The sequence below is a fragment of the Brienomyrus brachyistius genome, chromosome 7, assembly GCF_023856365.1.
Source record: "Brienomyrus brachyistius isolate T26 chromosome 7, BBRACH_0.4, whole genome shotgun sequence".
Lineage (NCBI taxonomy): Eukaryota > Metazoa > Chordata > Actinopteri > Osteoglossiformes > Mormyridae > Brienomyrus > Brienomyrus brachyistius.
Window position 1 is genome coordinate 25,554,544 of NC_064539.1, and position 15,252 is coordinate 25,569,795.

General features: G+C 46.0%; 1 protein-coding gene across 4 annotated transcripts in view; it reads right to left on the reverse strand.

Moving 5' to 3' along the window:
* Positions 1 to 5,465: 5,465 nt before the first annotated feature.
* Positions 5,466 to 15,252, reverse strand: part of tcf7l1a (transcription factor 7 like 1a) — a 34,917-nt gene continuing 25,130 nt past the window's right edge. For 3 of the 4 annotated variants that reach the window (XM_049019554.1, XM_049019553.1, XM_049019556.1), the window contains 9 exons: positions 13,263 to 13,346; positions 9,959 to 10,094; positions 9,758 to 9,860; positions 7,702 to 7,785; positions 7,089 to 7,232; positions 6,799 to 6,958; positions 6,599 to 6,706; positions 6,417 to 6,471; positions 5,466 to 6,301 (listed from right to left, as the gene is read on the reverse strand). In XM_049019554.1, the coding sequence (XP_048875511.1) occupies positions 5,814 to 6,301; positions 6,417 to 6,471; positions 6,599 to 6,706; positions 6,799 to 6,958; positions 7,089 to 7,232; positions 7,702 to 7,785; positions 9,758 to 9,860; positions 9,959 to 10,094; positions 13,263 to 13,346 (1,362 nt within the window). In that variant the 3' untranslated portion in view covers positions 5,466 to 5,813. The remainder of the gene's footprint in view (positions 6,302 to 6,416; positions 6,472 to 6,598; positions 6,707 to 6,798; positions 6,959 to 7,088; positions 7,233 to 7,701; positions 7,786 to 9,757; positions 9,861 to 9,958; positions 10,095 to 13,262; positions 13,347 to 15,252) is intronic. The other variant, XM_049019555.1, reaches the window with a different exon arrangement.

A 15,252-nucleotide genomic window follows, 5' to 3' on the forward strand; every position in this document is an offset into this window, starting at 1 on the left:
AAGTCTGATATGAATTTCCAGTTTTGATCAAGTGGCTGTGGTAGATGTTGCCTTTCGCTTTCCACATCTGACTATTGTTAGTGGGTGGAGTACATTAGGTACCAACTATGGTAGCTGTGGGTAGCTTTTTGATGTAATAATTGGTATCAAATTCGTTGTGTTGATGAGTACATGTAGGGTAGAAATGTGGTGTGGGCCATTTTAATCGCAAGACAGGACAACAGGTGTGGTAAATGTTAATGAAAGGTGACAGAGGGCAAGCAATGTGGTACAGCTGCCCAAGTCTTTGAGTGAGTAAAATGGAAGTGAACCTCTGATCTGGTCTGATCCAAACATGCAGCTTGAGGTTCTTAAAGCAGGCCCCGGGTTTGCAATGGATAAGTGGTTGTGAAAAATAGATGTGAATTCTGTATGCTGGTTCTGACTATGGTTCGCCTCGCATTATCGAGTCTGTGGTTGTTTTCTTTTAAGATATTGTTTCATTGCAGGCTGCTGTTTGATACTTAAGTTCTGTGATGTTCTGTGATGCTCCCTCACAATTCAGACTTTCTCTCTCTTTATTTGGACGCACGTCCGCTGTCTTTCCATCCGTGATATTGCCAAGGAATCAAGACGGCAAATTTTAATATATATTTTTATAATTGAGTAATATAGTTTTATCAAGTAATAGTAACAGCCCTAAAACGTACTATACGTTATTACATTTGTGTTTGAAGAAAAATAATACTATAGGATCAGATGGCTTCTTTTGGTACAATCTGATATTGAGGGTGCTGTTTCGAAATTGCCATCCCTACTATACAGTATATCTTTGTACATCAAATATCTCTGAACCCAACCGTAAAAACACGCAAAAAAACCCCAAAAATGCTGAAAAACTCGGTAACAAACATCCAGAGAAAGTTGGTCTTGTCTATTTTGCCAGCCTAAGAACGAGTCAGGAAGCTGATCACATGGCTTTTCAAAATGGAGCTGCAGACCCGATTTGAAACCAGTGCGGTTTTGAGACGATCGGAAGTGTGAACAGGTTTCAAAACGGTTTGTCCTGAGTGACGAAATAGGCATAACTAGAACAATCAGCTGTGTAATACATAATCGAAAGTAGAGAAGCCTTTCGTTGCGTGACGTTAGCGGCATGCCCTGGTCGCATTGCTCGCTACTGAGGCAGAATGATGTACAGATATAAGCGAATAGCAATGCTTCATAACAACAGCGGAGGCGGAAACGAATCCATGTTTACTACCCTCTAACACTGCATGAAAGATCCTACTGCTTATTTGCATTCTGATGCACACCAGCTGTCTTAATGAATGAGACTAGCAGACAGTCTGTACCCGGATGTGGGCTGTAATTTTAAATGATAAGCACTTCAGCAGAGCAAAGTTGACATAAATGTGACTTACTGATATTGCAGAGCAAGGGCGTAGGTTGTTTCAACATTAGTAGGGACTAAATCAGTCAACACCCCACCTCCCTAAACCCAGGCACACAAAATTAAATTTCCCTTTGTCTGGGGACTGAAAAAATTGCCCCCACAATATCAAAATAACATATTTGACAGGCCCCCACACAGGCTTGTAATCTTATCTTTCTTTGTCCATGGGGAAAATCCCAACATGATGACCTTAACCCCCACCCAGCCCTAACCTTAACCCCCACCCAGTCCTAACCTTAACCCCCACCCAGCCCTAACCTTAACCCCTACCTAACCCTAACCTTAACCCCCACCCAGTCCTAACCTTAACCCCCACCCAGCCCTAACCTTAACCCCAACCTAACCCTAACCTTAACCCCCACCCAGCCCTAACCTTAACCACAAGTATCCAAACAAAATACGAGACTTTTGGTATTTTTAGTTTTTCGATTGGAGTCACAGATCTTTCTGGAGACCTAAGAATGGTCCCCACGATTTAAAAATAACAGGTTTTTATCACATTTTGGGGAACAATTGCTAAGTGAACGTTAAATGTAAACCGAATGTAAGCGTACTTGTCATCGTGGGCATAGTACACGGTGCTGTCTGAAGAAGTTAACCACTAAAACTGTGCCACCGGACAGCCACCTGACATTCACGCGGTGTGCTCTTATAATGAACAAACGACGCTGCCAGTTACTCACTGCACTCTCGTCTCAGCTGGCTGCATGACCCCAGTTATTACTATATCCCTTATCTCCACTGCAGACTTTAAAGAGGGCAATAATGAGCTAATGAGACAGACGAGGAAGGAAAAGAAACGGTACTGGAACACATCCAGCTAAAGGAAGCCATTTGTCTTTAATTCAAGTCTGAGGATTTTATTATGATAAAAGTATGGAAATACAAAAAAATACTGCGTAGGAACGATTTGGCACTGTCACAATATTGCTGGGGACAGATCCCAACTGTCCATACCCAGATCACACTCTCGTGGTAGAGAATGATTTGTATTAGCAGCGATGAAGTGCTTTCCAGCTGCATGATTGCTTGGGCAGTTTGCAGGGGAGGCTCTGTTGGGTAAGGCTGTTGGACCTGCAGCTTTGCCTTCTTCAGAGCTACCTGTGAATTAGTATTTGTATTAGTATTAGTATTAGTAAAAGTATTTACAGCCTAGTGGTGAGATTCAGGCGAGACAACTCTGCTAAAGTAGAGAAGAGAAATTTTAAGAGTTGAGAAATAAAAAAAAAGAGAGAGAGAGGGAATAAAAGAGCATCTTTCTGCAGCCCTTCTGACTGTGTCACCTGCTGAGTCAGATATACTCCACCCATGTCTGGCGGACAGCTGGAGGAACAGGAACGTCTGGAAGCTCACTGGGGAGTGTTCGCGCCTGGAACGGACTGTCCCTCCTGGGTGAGGCTGTCTCCTGGAAACCACAGCCGGTCTGACGTCAAACAAGGAAAATACATTTCTGACTGCGCTAACTGTTATTTCTTTTTTATTTTTTACATTTACGTATTTACCAGATGCTTTTGTCTAGAATAATGTACAAGTGAGGATCAGAGAGCAGCTGGGGCTAAGGGCCTCGCTTAAGGGCCCAGTGTTGATATCGTTCTGCCAGCAATACAATCCGAAGCACTTCCATCCAATCACAGGCATTCCTACCCAATAAAGCCAAACACACGATTTTTGACTAATCTCACTGGATGGTGCTGTAATTCAGAGCACTGCATCCTCCCAGCTCCTGGATTGTGGGTTTGATTCCCACCACTGGGTCCACCCTTTGCATCCCTAGTAGGGTAGGGTGATCCCCAATCATGTAATTCGAAGTTCTTAAAGCAGGGGTTGGACCTTCAATGGATAAGTGGTTGTGAAAAATAGATGTGAATTCTGCATACTGGTTCTGTCTTCTGCTTGATACAAGGTTAAGCAGAGGCACGTGCTTGGGGATGCCTTAGTATTCGTTTGCCTGTAAAATGTGAAGTGCCACTCTTTAAGGGTGCTATTTTGTTTGTTTTGTTTTTTTTAACTTTTGTGCATGGTGATTGTCACTGTTAAGCCCTTCGAACAAGGCCCTTAACCCTCAATTACCCTAAGGCAGGGCCGTTAAACTCTGGTCCTCGATCCTAAATCCAGTCCGTGTTTTCAGTTCTCCCAGGTCGTTTAATAATTACTTATTCTGATTGGCTAACAGAGGCTATCAGAGGCTTCACACCTGGCTCACAGGTGAAGGAAGGCTGGGAAATCAGCAGGGCTCGGGCCTGGAGGACTGTGAGCTGCATAGCCTAGACTAAACTACAGCTGATGGACATGGTGATTCTGAAAGGTGATTAGGAACAAGGACCTTGACTGAACACCCTTTTTATTTGGTGTAATTAACCTCCCTCCTTTGTGTATGAAATAAACACTTTTAAAGCAAAACATTTCATTTGTGTTTTAAAGGGAAGGTTTTCTCAGCAGGGAGTGCTTTGAAGTCGCAAATAGGATTCTCCTGAGAAGTGGGATATAGGGACCGAGTAGGAGAGAGTTCCAGAACAGATGCATCAGTGCTACAAATGTCACAGATCTGAAGTTATTTGCATCAGATGCCTCTTCAAATCTCAGGGTCAGCACAGTGTTTTCACCATTAGGCCCTTGAGCAAAGCCCTTAACCCCAATTACTCCATGAACTGGCTGACGCTGCATCTCAGTTATATGGCAGTTTGGATAAAAGCATCAGATAAATAAATGCAAATATACTGCTGCTTGAAGACTACATCAACCCTGGTGAAACTGGTCATCTTGTAATACCCTCACGTACCCAAGTTCCACAGAGAAAGACTGTTCATACCGTTATAGTTACTGTGGAGGTCAACACCCATCCATCCATCCATCCATCCATCTTCTTTGTGCTATCTAGGTTTTCACCAAACAGCACAGCTGCTGACCAGAGTAAGTTGTGCTGCTTCCATGCGTTTCCCTGTAGATGGTGAGACACTGAAGCGAGTGTTTATCGTGGCTTGAGGTAAATGCTTGCGTGATGTATTAGTGGTTTTGGCAAAAGCAAGATGGAAATATATCACCCATGAGAACATCTGCTTCAATCAAAATACAGTCCATCATCAAGTATTATCAAGACTGTTCGGCAACCTCTCCTCCCAAAATATGCGATTAAGAGTGAGACCATGTACATGTAGCTAAACTCAGACCCATAATTATCTCACCCTGCTGTTTATTTACGGGAACTTAACTCATTATCTCTTTGCTCTAGAATTGAATACACACTCCTGTCCCTAGTGGGGTGATGCTCTTCTTCCGCTGATCAAATCGCCTAATGAGGCCTCTTGAGGCCAACACTTGTTAGTGCCAAATGAATTAATACCATTACTGCATGCCAGGATACATAAAGCAGCCATGAAAGATGGCAAGTTTGGGCATCACTGGATATTTCTGACCTGCTTCTGCGGCCACCCAGGGACTGGACCATCTACGAAGGAGCAAATGTCTGCTTTCTTGTCAGTAGAAAAAAAAAATAAATGCTAACATTTTATTTTCTCATACACAGCCTATAGCTCCATATTAAAATTGAGCTGGTACAAAGCAGGTATAGCTGGTGGCTGGATGGATAGAGAAGCAAATCCTGTTAACGCAGCATAGGTACCATGTCCACTAGCTAAATTATGGACTATGGAGGCCGCGGACAGGAAAATGTGCTATACTATAGCGTGCATTAAACATCCAAAAATCCATCCATGCATCCACCCCAAAGCCACTTACCCAACCTGAAATCCATCCTAGGCGGTACAGGGCATCTTACAGGCCATTTCCATACCCAAAATAAACACACAAACACACTGGGTCATTGCATTAACATGTAAAATTCGGATAAGTAGTATTACACTACATCATTTGCTTTGGGTAAATGGCAACGGGAAATCAATTAACTCATCAGTATTTTGTGTGACAGCCATTATTCTATATTTGTTCAGCTGTTAATATATATATTCAGAAAGGTTCAGTCAGGTCATCCAGCCTCACACAGGCAGTATACTGAATAATTCACAAAAAAAAATTGTAAGAAAGAGTTCCAAAGTTTATTTATCATTTTTAAGAATAACTCATACATATCAAGTGGGAGGAGCAGTTTCCAAGAACAACAACTGTAATGTAATATTAATGACATTTGAACTAAGGGGGAAGGATTCTTGATACATTTTCTTTTATACAAGGAGCACATTGGAGAAACAGTTTAGCAATAAACTTTACAAAAAATACAACAGTATCATAGATATAGTCAAAAAAGGTAGTAGTCAAATATTGACCAAATATTTTCTTCTTTTCAACTTTTTTTTCCTTTATAAAAACTTGGTCTAGTATCTATAAAAGTACAAATCCATTTTCAGCATTAAAAAAATCAGTTTTAGTTAGTTGACTTTGTAACCAAAGACAGGGGTTGAGATTGAAGTAAGGCATGATGGGAATGCAGGGTCAGTTTGTGGATAGGGGCAGGTGGTGACAATATGGAGGGAGACAGAGAGCTGTAGGGGATTGGCCGAGACAAAAGGGGTGTGGCCTGGCTGCCTGCAGAGCTTATATGGGGAGGGATGCTGGACTGGGAAGAGGTGGAGCCTGAAGTTGAGGAAGTAGGGCTTGATTTAATGGTGGGTGCAGAGACTTTGCCTGGTGGGGGAAAGCGGGGTGGTGCCCGACCCTCGGGCTTGGTGGTCAGGGACAGGGGCTGTGCCTGCTCAGAATGGGTGGCAGCCGGAGCGGCGGGCGAGGCCAGGGCAGCTGAAGGTGTGGCAGGAGAGTCCAGCATGCTGCCATGGGATGAGGAAGGACTGTCACACACTTTCTCTGGGGGGCGATATGGAATGCAGGGCTTCTTAGTCTGACACAGGAAACCGTCTGTGGAAACAAGACGACACTCATTTGCATGACCTGCATTGCACAGGGGAAGGAACAGCCCTGCGCCCTCTGATGGGCCCACAGCCAAACCGCGGCGCTTGCAACTTCGACCTACCGCCTGGCGCGCAGTCCCCCTGCTTGCCGTCTCGCTTCCTCTTCTTCCGCTTTCCCTGTGTGTTCAGACAGAGAACACGGGTCATGCTGGATCATCGCCACGACAAAGACCGTCTAAGCCAGTCCCTCGGTCATGGCACCCCCTAGTGGTGGTGGTGAAAATCTCACGCTGGTAATACTCACATAGTTGTCCCGCGCAGACCAGCCTGGGTAAAGCTGCGAGTGCAGCTGCCTCTCCTTCCTAGCCAGCTCGTAGTATTTGGCCTGCTCTTCCCTCGAAAGAGAGTGCCACTGAGGTAAAGCACAGCGGAGCCGTTAGAGGCGGAGTCACAGATGGAGGAGGATGGAGAGAAAGACAATCTGGCAGAGAGGAAGACACCCACCCTCCTGCCGAGGATCTGGTTGATGGCGGCACTCTCCTTCAGCGTGCATTCGGCCACCACCTTGGCCCTCATCTCCTTCATGTAGAGCATGAAGGCATTCAGCGGCTTCTTGATGTGCAGCTTCTTCTCCTCCTCCTTCTTAACTGTCCCCGGCGACTTCCTGCACACATTCAGCATGGGAACTGTCAGTGCGCCACCACAAACATGCCCTTTAGTTCGCATCTAACCCAAGACTCAACTCATAAAAGCGAATTGAGAAGAAATGTGTGAGAAGAGGAGGCAGTGCTTACGAGTGTGCAGTGGGGCTGACTCTGTCCATGCCAGGCTCCTGTTTGATGACCGGCGACACTATGGCAGGGTGAGGAATGCCTGTCTGATGCAGGCCATGTGCTGGGTGGGGCACCACGTGTGCGGGGAAGCGACTGGACACTAGGCTGGGAGAACAGAGACCACCAAGGGTTGGTGACATGGACTCAACACACAAGAGTTACTGGTACAAGTCAAGGGAGGCGCCTGCTTGAAGCATCCATGAAGAGGTACTTTGCTCCAAGGATCTGCTTGTGTCTGGTTGAAAGTTGCAGAAACCACTGGGTTTTCTCAGAAAATTTGCGTACTTTCAAAACAGTTGTATTTAAAATTTCAGATACTTTTTAGAGCCAAATGTCACAGACAAAACTGACGATGGTTCTCATGTGCCAGATCACTACCGGAAAGTCCGATTAGCGGTGTTCTATCAAACCCTTTGTCTCGAATGTTTAGGTGAAGTTTTCTACCCTTTCATACCACCCAAACTGAGAGCTCCTCCTCAGGTCCTCAGTAAGTCCCCAAAAAGAACATCTGGATAACAAAACCAAGCCGCTCTGTCAGGTCCTTGTGTAACGTGGTGCTATTACTCTGGCTCACCTGGAAACGGATGCATTCATGGCCAAGGCGGGGTAGGGGTGACGGAACCCTCCTGGGGGGATGGAGTACATGGGCTGGGCTTGTCTGAGATAACAGGACAGAGAGAAGAGGTGTCATTCTACAGCATAAGACTTCCACACCTGTTGGGTCTGTGACAAACGCCTGTTCATTTGCTTCGGCACCAGCACACCACTGTCGAATGCCAAAGGTTATAGGTTCAAATAGCAGGAGGGCTTCCTGAGGGAATCACTTAACCTCTTTTTGTTTATTAAATGGATAAAACTGCAAGCAGCTCACTTCTTCTAGTGCTTTGACTGCTTTGATTGGATTATCTGGTCATCCTATGTAAGCTTGTCAAGGTCGGGACAGTGGTAGTGCCCTCTCCACACACCGCCACTTTGTGTGCGTGTAGTTTGCATGTTTGCCCTGTGTCCGTGTGGCTTTTCGGTGGATCCTACGGTTTCCTTCTACTGTCCAAAAACATACTGTGTAAGTGAACCGGAGTCCCTAAACTGACTGTATATCTGACTGAGTGTGCAGCCTGCAATGGCTGGTTGGTTCCTGCTTTGCGCCAATTGCAGTGTTTATATTATATACCATACATAAATGATTACTTGATGAATTGTCAGATTCATTGGTAAATTACTCAATAATATAAAAAAATCGATAGTGATAACCCTAGAGAATTCTCATGAACACATGCCCCACCTATCCTGTAGGGGGTGCTGCATTAAGAAGGGTTGCCAGAGTACCCAATGTTTGCTGTCTGGTCCCCGTATGCATGCAGTAAGACTTGTGTTCATATCCTTGGCACAAAATGAAACAGTTTAGAGTGGGTATTGACTTCTGGGAAAGTTGCATCTTCTCTTAACGTAGCCAATGCTTGGAAATGCATCTAGTATGAGGGGCTACAAATAGGGTCCTGCCTGCTATAGCCTCATCCAACCAAGACCTCCAGCAGGCACTTCCCACAGGCACCTCAAAGGCTATGGTACACTTTGTCTGTGACATTTGGCTCTAAAAAGTGGATTCCTCCTTTCAGGAGAGGGGGGAAGAGTTTGCCCTTAGTGAAAGGCTTTAAGGAACTCATTATGCTAAGAGGAAACGTGAAATAAAAATCACTTCGACGACTACAGTTTCGCACGCAAAGAAAAAGGTCCGTTGTGGTGAAAGCAGGAGTTGAATCGTGAAATGAAGCTTGAGGTTTAGTGGTCGATCTACTTCCCAATTCTCATCTATGGCCCGGAACTGCAGCTAATGATTCAAAGAACAAGGTCACCAGTTCAAGTATATGAAATGAGGCTCCTGCACAGGGTATCGGGACTCAGAGGGACCTGGAACTCTCAAAATAGAGCCGCTGCTCCGTTGGACAGATGGGAGCCGGCTGGGGTTGGTTCTAAGGAGGCCACCTAAATGGCTCCGCAGGGCACTGTTCCAGGTGCATCTCAAAGGGCAGAGGCCCTGGGGAGAACTGAGGGCAAACAGGAAGGAACAAACACTACCAGTCAGACGTTCAAGCACGCCGCAGGTTTTTACCACTTTTCCATTTATTTCATAAACTGCAGTTTTTTTTTTAATTCCTCTTAAGTACCGGAAATTTGAATGAACAACTATAAATGAAAATATAAGTCGAATTAAACACGTTTCCTTTATAGCATGGAAAGAGTAAGTAAGAGTGCGGCTCTGACATCCTATTAACTGGTTGTGTGGTGATGGCAGTCAGATTCCAGGATCTCCTTTATCTTTAAATGCACTAGTCCACTGTTTCACCCCATGAAAATCAGCAGTATTTAATGTCAGACAACAGCTACACAGCCAAGCTCCGGGTGTCAGCCAGCTCTGTCACTTATTTACTAACACGCACGATGCTGGAGGTTTGAGCATCATGCCGATTCCCACAGAGACAGGAGGTGCGTGTGGACAGCGACTCCCCCCATGCAGAAAGCCAGAGGAAAAAGCAGAATCACAGACGGCACGGAGACTTAATTATCGGTTCAGCCAGGATCCTACCACTAGCAAGGTAACTGGCCACGGATGGCCAGCAGAGGGTACTTACTGTGGCACCAGCCAGCCAAGGGGGTGGTGAATCTGTCCGACATGCCCAGGTGAGAGCGGGTAATACGGTGAAAGCTCAGAGGGGTGTGGAGTCCGTGGGATGCCTGTAGGAGATGAGGAGGCTCCCTGGTAAGTCTCTTTCAAAGTCCAGAAAGAGGAAGGGCCTAGAGGGTTGTCGGAGAACAGTGTGCATGCGACTAACCTGTCTTTGGGTCGAGAATCTCCGGAGACAGATGTGCAGGGGGAGTCCCGGGGGAGAAGTGCTCGTTACCATAGGTGACAAGCGGGGTCAGTGGGTGCATGTGGTGAGGGTGCTGGACTACAGGTACCTTGTTCGACTGTGGGGTTAAGAAATTAGAGTTAAGAAGTTAGGGGTTAAACCCACACTCAAGCAGCACACCTAGACCTTAGCAGAGCAGCAAAGTCTGAAGTCACATCACCATCCTATACCGTCCAGGACAACATGGCCCAAGCTTGCCCTAGATGCTGAAAGGGGGGCGGTTACACGTGCACACACAGGCAGCAGGGAGACTGCAGAGAACTAAGCCTGTCTATCTCCTAGTTTCTCAATGTGTATGTGAGAGTCCTCTGCTGTGACCCAGAACCACGCCGGACGCCGGTCATTCCAGTTCCATTCAGGGCTTCTTGCCCTCTCACCCGGCGGGGGGGGGGGGGGGGGGTCCAATGGCTGCATCACCTCGCAACACAACCATTCAAAGGTCACTTACTGTTTGCACACACAGCTGTAATAATGTGCAAAGACTAACAGACAGGCAGGTATAGGTAAACAGGTACAGGTAAGGAATGCAAAAACTTTTATACTGGGGTTATGCTGAAACAGAACTTTTCTTACATGTGAGTCCGACTCTACAGGTCAGGTACATGTCAAAGAAAGAAAGATCGTTATAAGATCGTGGGTAGTGATCCTACATGAAAAAAACCATATGATATTTTTTACATATTGTACACCCTAACCCACCACCTCAGTATCTAGCTTGTATTCTCCCTAATACTGGAGTTACTCAAGCCACATCAATGTGCAGAACCATAAACTGACATACTTTGGTCAGATTAAAGTTTCATCTCAGAAATAAAACGGAAGTTAGAAAACAAAAGTGTCTTAAAGACAATATGAACGGCTTTGGCCGTGGGGGGGGGGGGGGGGGGGAGTCTGGCATGTGATGACCGTGACCCACCATCAGGTGGCAGCACTGGGCTTTACCAACCAGAGAGAGATGGAAGAGGGACAGCCTGTACGGTCCCTGCGGGGAGGAGAGTTCATAAGACTTTATATTAGCAAAGCAGATCCTTGGATCCAGAGCGACATTTTCTCACATAGCTGTGTGGCAATATGGCGTCGTGTGCCAGAGGACACAAAGTGATCCGACACTCAGACTTGTGCTAATGACACACTTATTGTGCAATGATGGGTCAAGACAGTGTTTGTACTAGAGGGAAAGCCAGGAGTGTGTAGGTACTTTGCTGTGTTTGTCAGTGTGGCTGCCAAAAATTGAAGGGGGGGGCGCAAGCATATCTGCCAAGAAAGTGTGTGAGTCTGTATTCAGTTTTCAGAGGGGTGTGAAAGTTGCAGGGGGGAACTGGACATCAGCTACCCTGCATGGTAATGTGAAAGGATGAGTGGGCACATTAAAGTGAAGAGCACCCCCAAGCCCTCCCCGGACAGGCACTCATTGTCACCCACTTCCTCATCAGCTCCATCAGGAAGCAGCGCACTCTGTGTTCCACAGAAACTCAGCTGGTATCAGTTCACCGGTTCCCAGAATGCTTCTGATAAGACTCCTCATTTGCATAACGCTGGTCCACAGAGATGCAAGTGTCAGGTGTTCGCTGGGATGCGCGTTCACACACACACACACACACACACACACACACACACACACACACACACACACACACACACACACACAATTGCTACACTCTCACCCAATATGTCTGTTACAAAACATGTTTTCCACATCAGAGTCCACCTGAAGATCAATCGACTTCTACCAATTCCAGTGGGTTTGTAAACCGGGTGTGTTTAAGAGCTCAGTACTCCAGGAAACGAGTCATGTCTGCAAGAAATGCAACAGAAAGGTACCCAGCGACAGACTAGTCAGTGTCTATTTTCACTGTGTTAATACAGGTCTGATTTAGATGTGAACTAAACCTGTGAGCTAAACTGGCTTAATCGAGTTCCTGACAGGCTAAGACATCCTCACCGTCACCAAATGTTAGGAATGCACCTCTGACTGACCCCGCAAAGGACGCCGGTCTCAAGGCACAGGATCTGCCAGGAGTCTCCTTGTTCATTCTCAAAAATGTTTTCATGTACCAAGGTTTTCAGGTCTCGCATTTAACTGTCCACCTAAACAACTGCAGATAGGAAAATCCAGAACAAACGAGCCTCCGAAACTGCACTTCAGTCTGGTAGATCCACAGATCTCTGGAATGGCTGAGGGGTTCAGGCTGCACGACCTACCCAGGCATCAGCCAACTCCTCCACCTCTGACCCACAATATTGCCTTGGGCCGAAGGCGGGGGTCACCCCTTGTGAACATTCAGTCTTAAGTACACCACTCATTCTCCTGTAATCCAACACCAATTACCTTCCATATTCCACCGACCTTGATTTCCCACCTTCTCTCATTGACTCCCATTGGGAATGAGCTTCCTTATGCACTTATGACACTATGGGGAGGAATAATGCATAGCGCTTTGACACAATGTAGCGAACATATGCTACATAATTAAAATTGAACTGAACTAAGCTGATAACGCAACAGACAGAGAGCGAGTTGTGAAATACAGTTTGAATTCAAGAAACCACATTTCCATTATGACAAATATTTTATAATGACGACTGACTAATGAAAACCACAACATTATCACAAAATAGAACTTATAAATTATACGTAGAAGACAAACATTAAATATAAGACCTTTTATGGAATTATTTAAAAATAAAAGGACATTATTTATTGGAATATTTAATTTATTTATCTATAGCTTTTTTTTTATTAATTTTTTTTTTTATTTCATAGGTGAAGAAGTGGTTAAAAGCGTAGTCGCTTTCACAGGAGCCACAGATAGTCAAGTACAGGGTGGAGTGACGTAAATCATCATCATCAGGTGTCTGCACCAGACAACATCTTTCTTGTCCAGCGGAAATCATGTGTCCGAGCGTATTGACTGCGCATGTGCAAGATAACCGACCGAGTATTTCCAGTAGGTGGCAGCAGTGATTTTCGTAGAACAGAGGTCAACCAAGAAAGACTAGAAGAAGGTGAGGAGGTATCTGCGTATCTAATTCTTAATGTCCAGAGAATTTATCATCCTGCAGTTAGGTGGCACTTTCAAAAGTAACACTATTCCTAGATTCTGAAATCTTGCTTCTGGGGTTTACTGTGCTGCCGCTCTGCTTTCCCAAAGGTCGGGCACCACTGCGTGACCACAGGAATCCCCTAACCCACCGTAACCAGAGAGAGAGAGCAGCTGACACTCACCAGGGGTCCCAGCGAGGATGATCCGGGGTCTTTGAGGGTTGCCGTGCTGGGAACGTCTAGAAGCGGCCATTTCATCTGCAGGTACTGCGAGAAGACAAAGCACAGTCTGTAAACCAGGAAAGGTGTATGAAGAAAACTGCTGTTGTGCACCGGATCCCAGCTGATATGAAGCAAACCCAGTGATCAGTACTTTCAGGTATGGCTGCTGCTACATCTGGCAGAGGTACTGCTTACTGGCAACAATGTAAAGCGGTAGAACGTGGCCATGGTGAAAATAACTGGCAGCTTTGTGATGTGGGGGAGGTGGCGAGGTCCCGGTGTGCGGGGGGGGGGGAGAGCATGGACTCGGCCTGCAGGAGCCAGCACAGCACAGACAGCCTGGCGTGACCAGCAGCACTCTGGTGAAGTGCATTAACCTTCTGACCCAAACCATATAAACAGCCTGCACCCCCCCGCCCACACAATAGATGGTATGAGCCGCAATTACTAGGATGTGTGTGTAGACGCTCCGGAGAATAACTGAGGTTATTATTCTCAATCCGGACAGCCCACTGAGGCACTGCTGAGGCACTGCATTTTTCACCAGCTAAATGCAACAATTTCTGAAAATGTGCCCCCCGTTTGCCGTCGCTCCCATGATTACTGATCCTCAGAAACACTGAATCATCTGGTACATGGATCATTTCAAACATTTCCAGTCATATAAAGTCACATCTCATCCTCACGTAAAGAGCCACATTTTCATGCAGGCACCCAAACTTATCACTCTTGCTCGTAACCTGCACACATACACACACACACACACACACACACACACACACACACTCCTCATCCCACTGGTGTGTCAGAAGCACACATCTTTTCAGCATCTTTCAAAACTTTCAGACCCAAAAGGAACTTTCATATCCTATGGCCATCCTCTCCGGCTCCCCATGACAGAGCTGAAACCCAACACCCCCCCCCCCCCGCCCCCCCCTGACCCAGCCAGAGCCCCCACTTAAACGCTAAACCAGAAGTGCTTCCGCCTGTTCATAAAGAACATTGCCATGGCTGTCAGGCTGGTTATGAGTTTGCCATTTGCCCTGATGTCAGTTCCAAGGAGCAAATGCAGGCTGGATGAGTGTTTGACAGACAGGCACAAAGGACGGCGTCTCATCCTAGCTTTCCTGGACACTCAACAGGCCACACAGTATAGCCTGCAACTTCTTATATATGATGCTATAGACAGTTAACAGTGTCTTTTTTATCAATTCATTAGATTTTTCAGATGGCACACAGAGTGCTGCAAAGCCAGGAAATGCTTTTCCTGAAATTTCCTGAAAAGGCATTTCAGAAATATTCAGAGGAATCCTGATGGCTCAAACGGTGGAGTTCAAGGAATTTCAGAATAAAGTTCAAGGAATTTAATGTTTCTTTTTGTGAATTTTAGTTGGAGGAAAAAAAAAAAAAAAAAAAAACTCAAGACCCAACTGTGACGTTTAAGCCACAACCACACTTTCCAATCGTCCCAAAGCCTGACACCCTCAGCTCCATTATATTTAAGTGATACTGTGTGCCCCTCCCACCCTGAGTCACAGAGCATGCTCAGTCGGTCCCCCTGCACCCCAAGCAAAAGAACACACAGCATAAGGATGCTGTTTGCAAACGAGGTCATTTTTGTTTGCCCCTGCTAACCAAACCATGACCATGTGCACTAGAAGTACAATCTAATCAGGAGGGGCGAAGGGTCAGTAGTGATAGAGGAGACTTTTAGTGACAGCTGAGCGAGAGCCGATTCTAACAAATGCCACAGCACAAGATAAACAACAGAACGACTAATGGAAATGTTTTCTGGGTTGCAATCCGGTCCATTTCTGTTTCCTGCTCTACACAAAAGTTTCCTCTCCCTGGTCGCCATGTCTCCAGGCAGAGATGTTTGGATGGGACTGGGCCACACACCAAACAAAAACCCTTTTCCTCCACCCTCTGCTAATGACTAGTCTGCACCGTC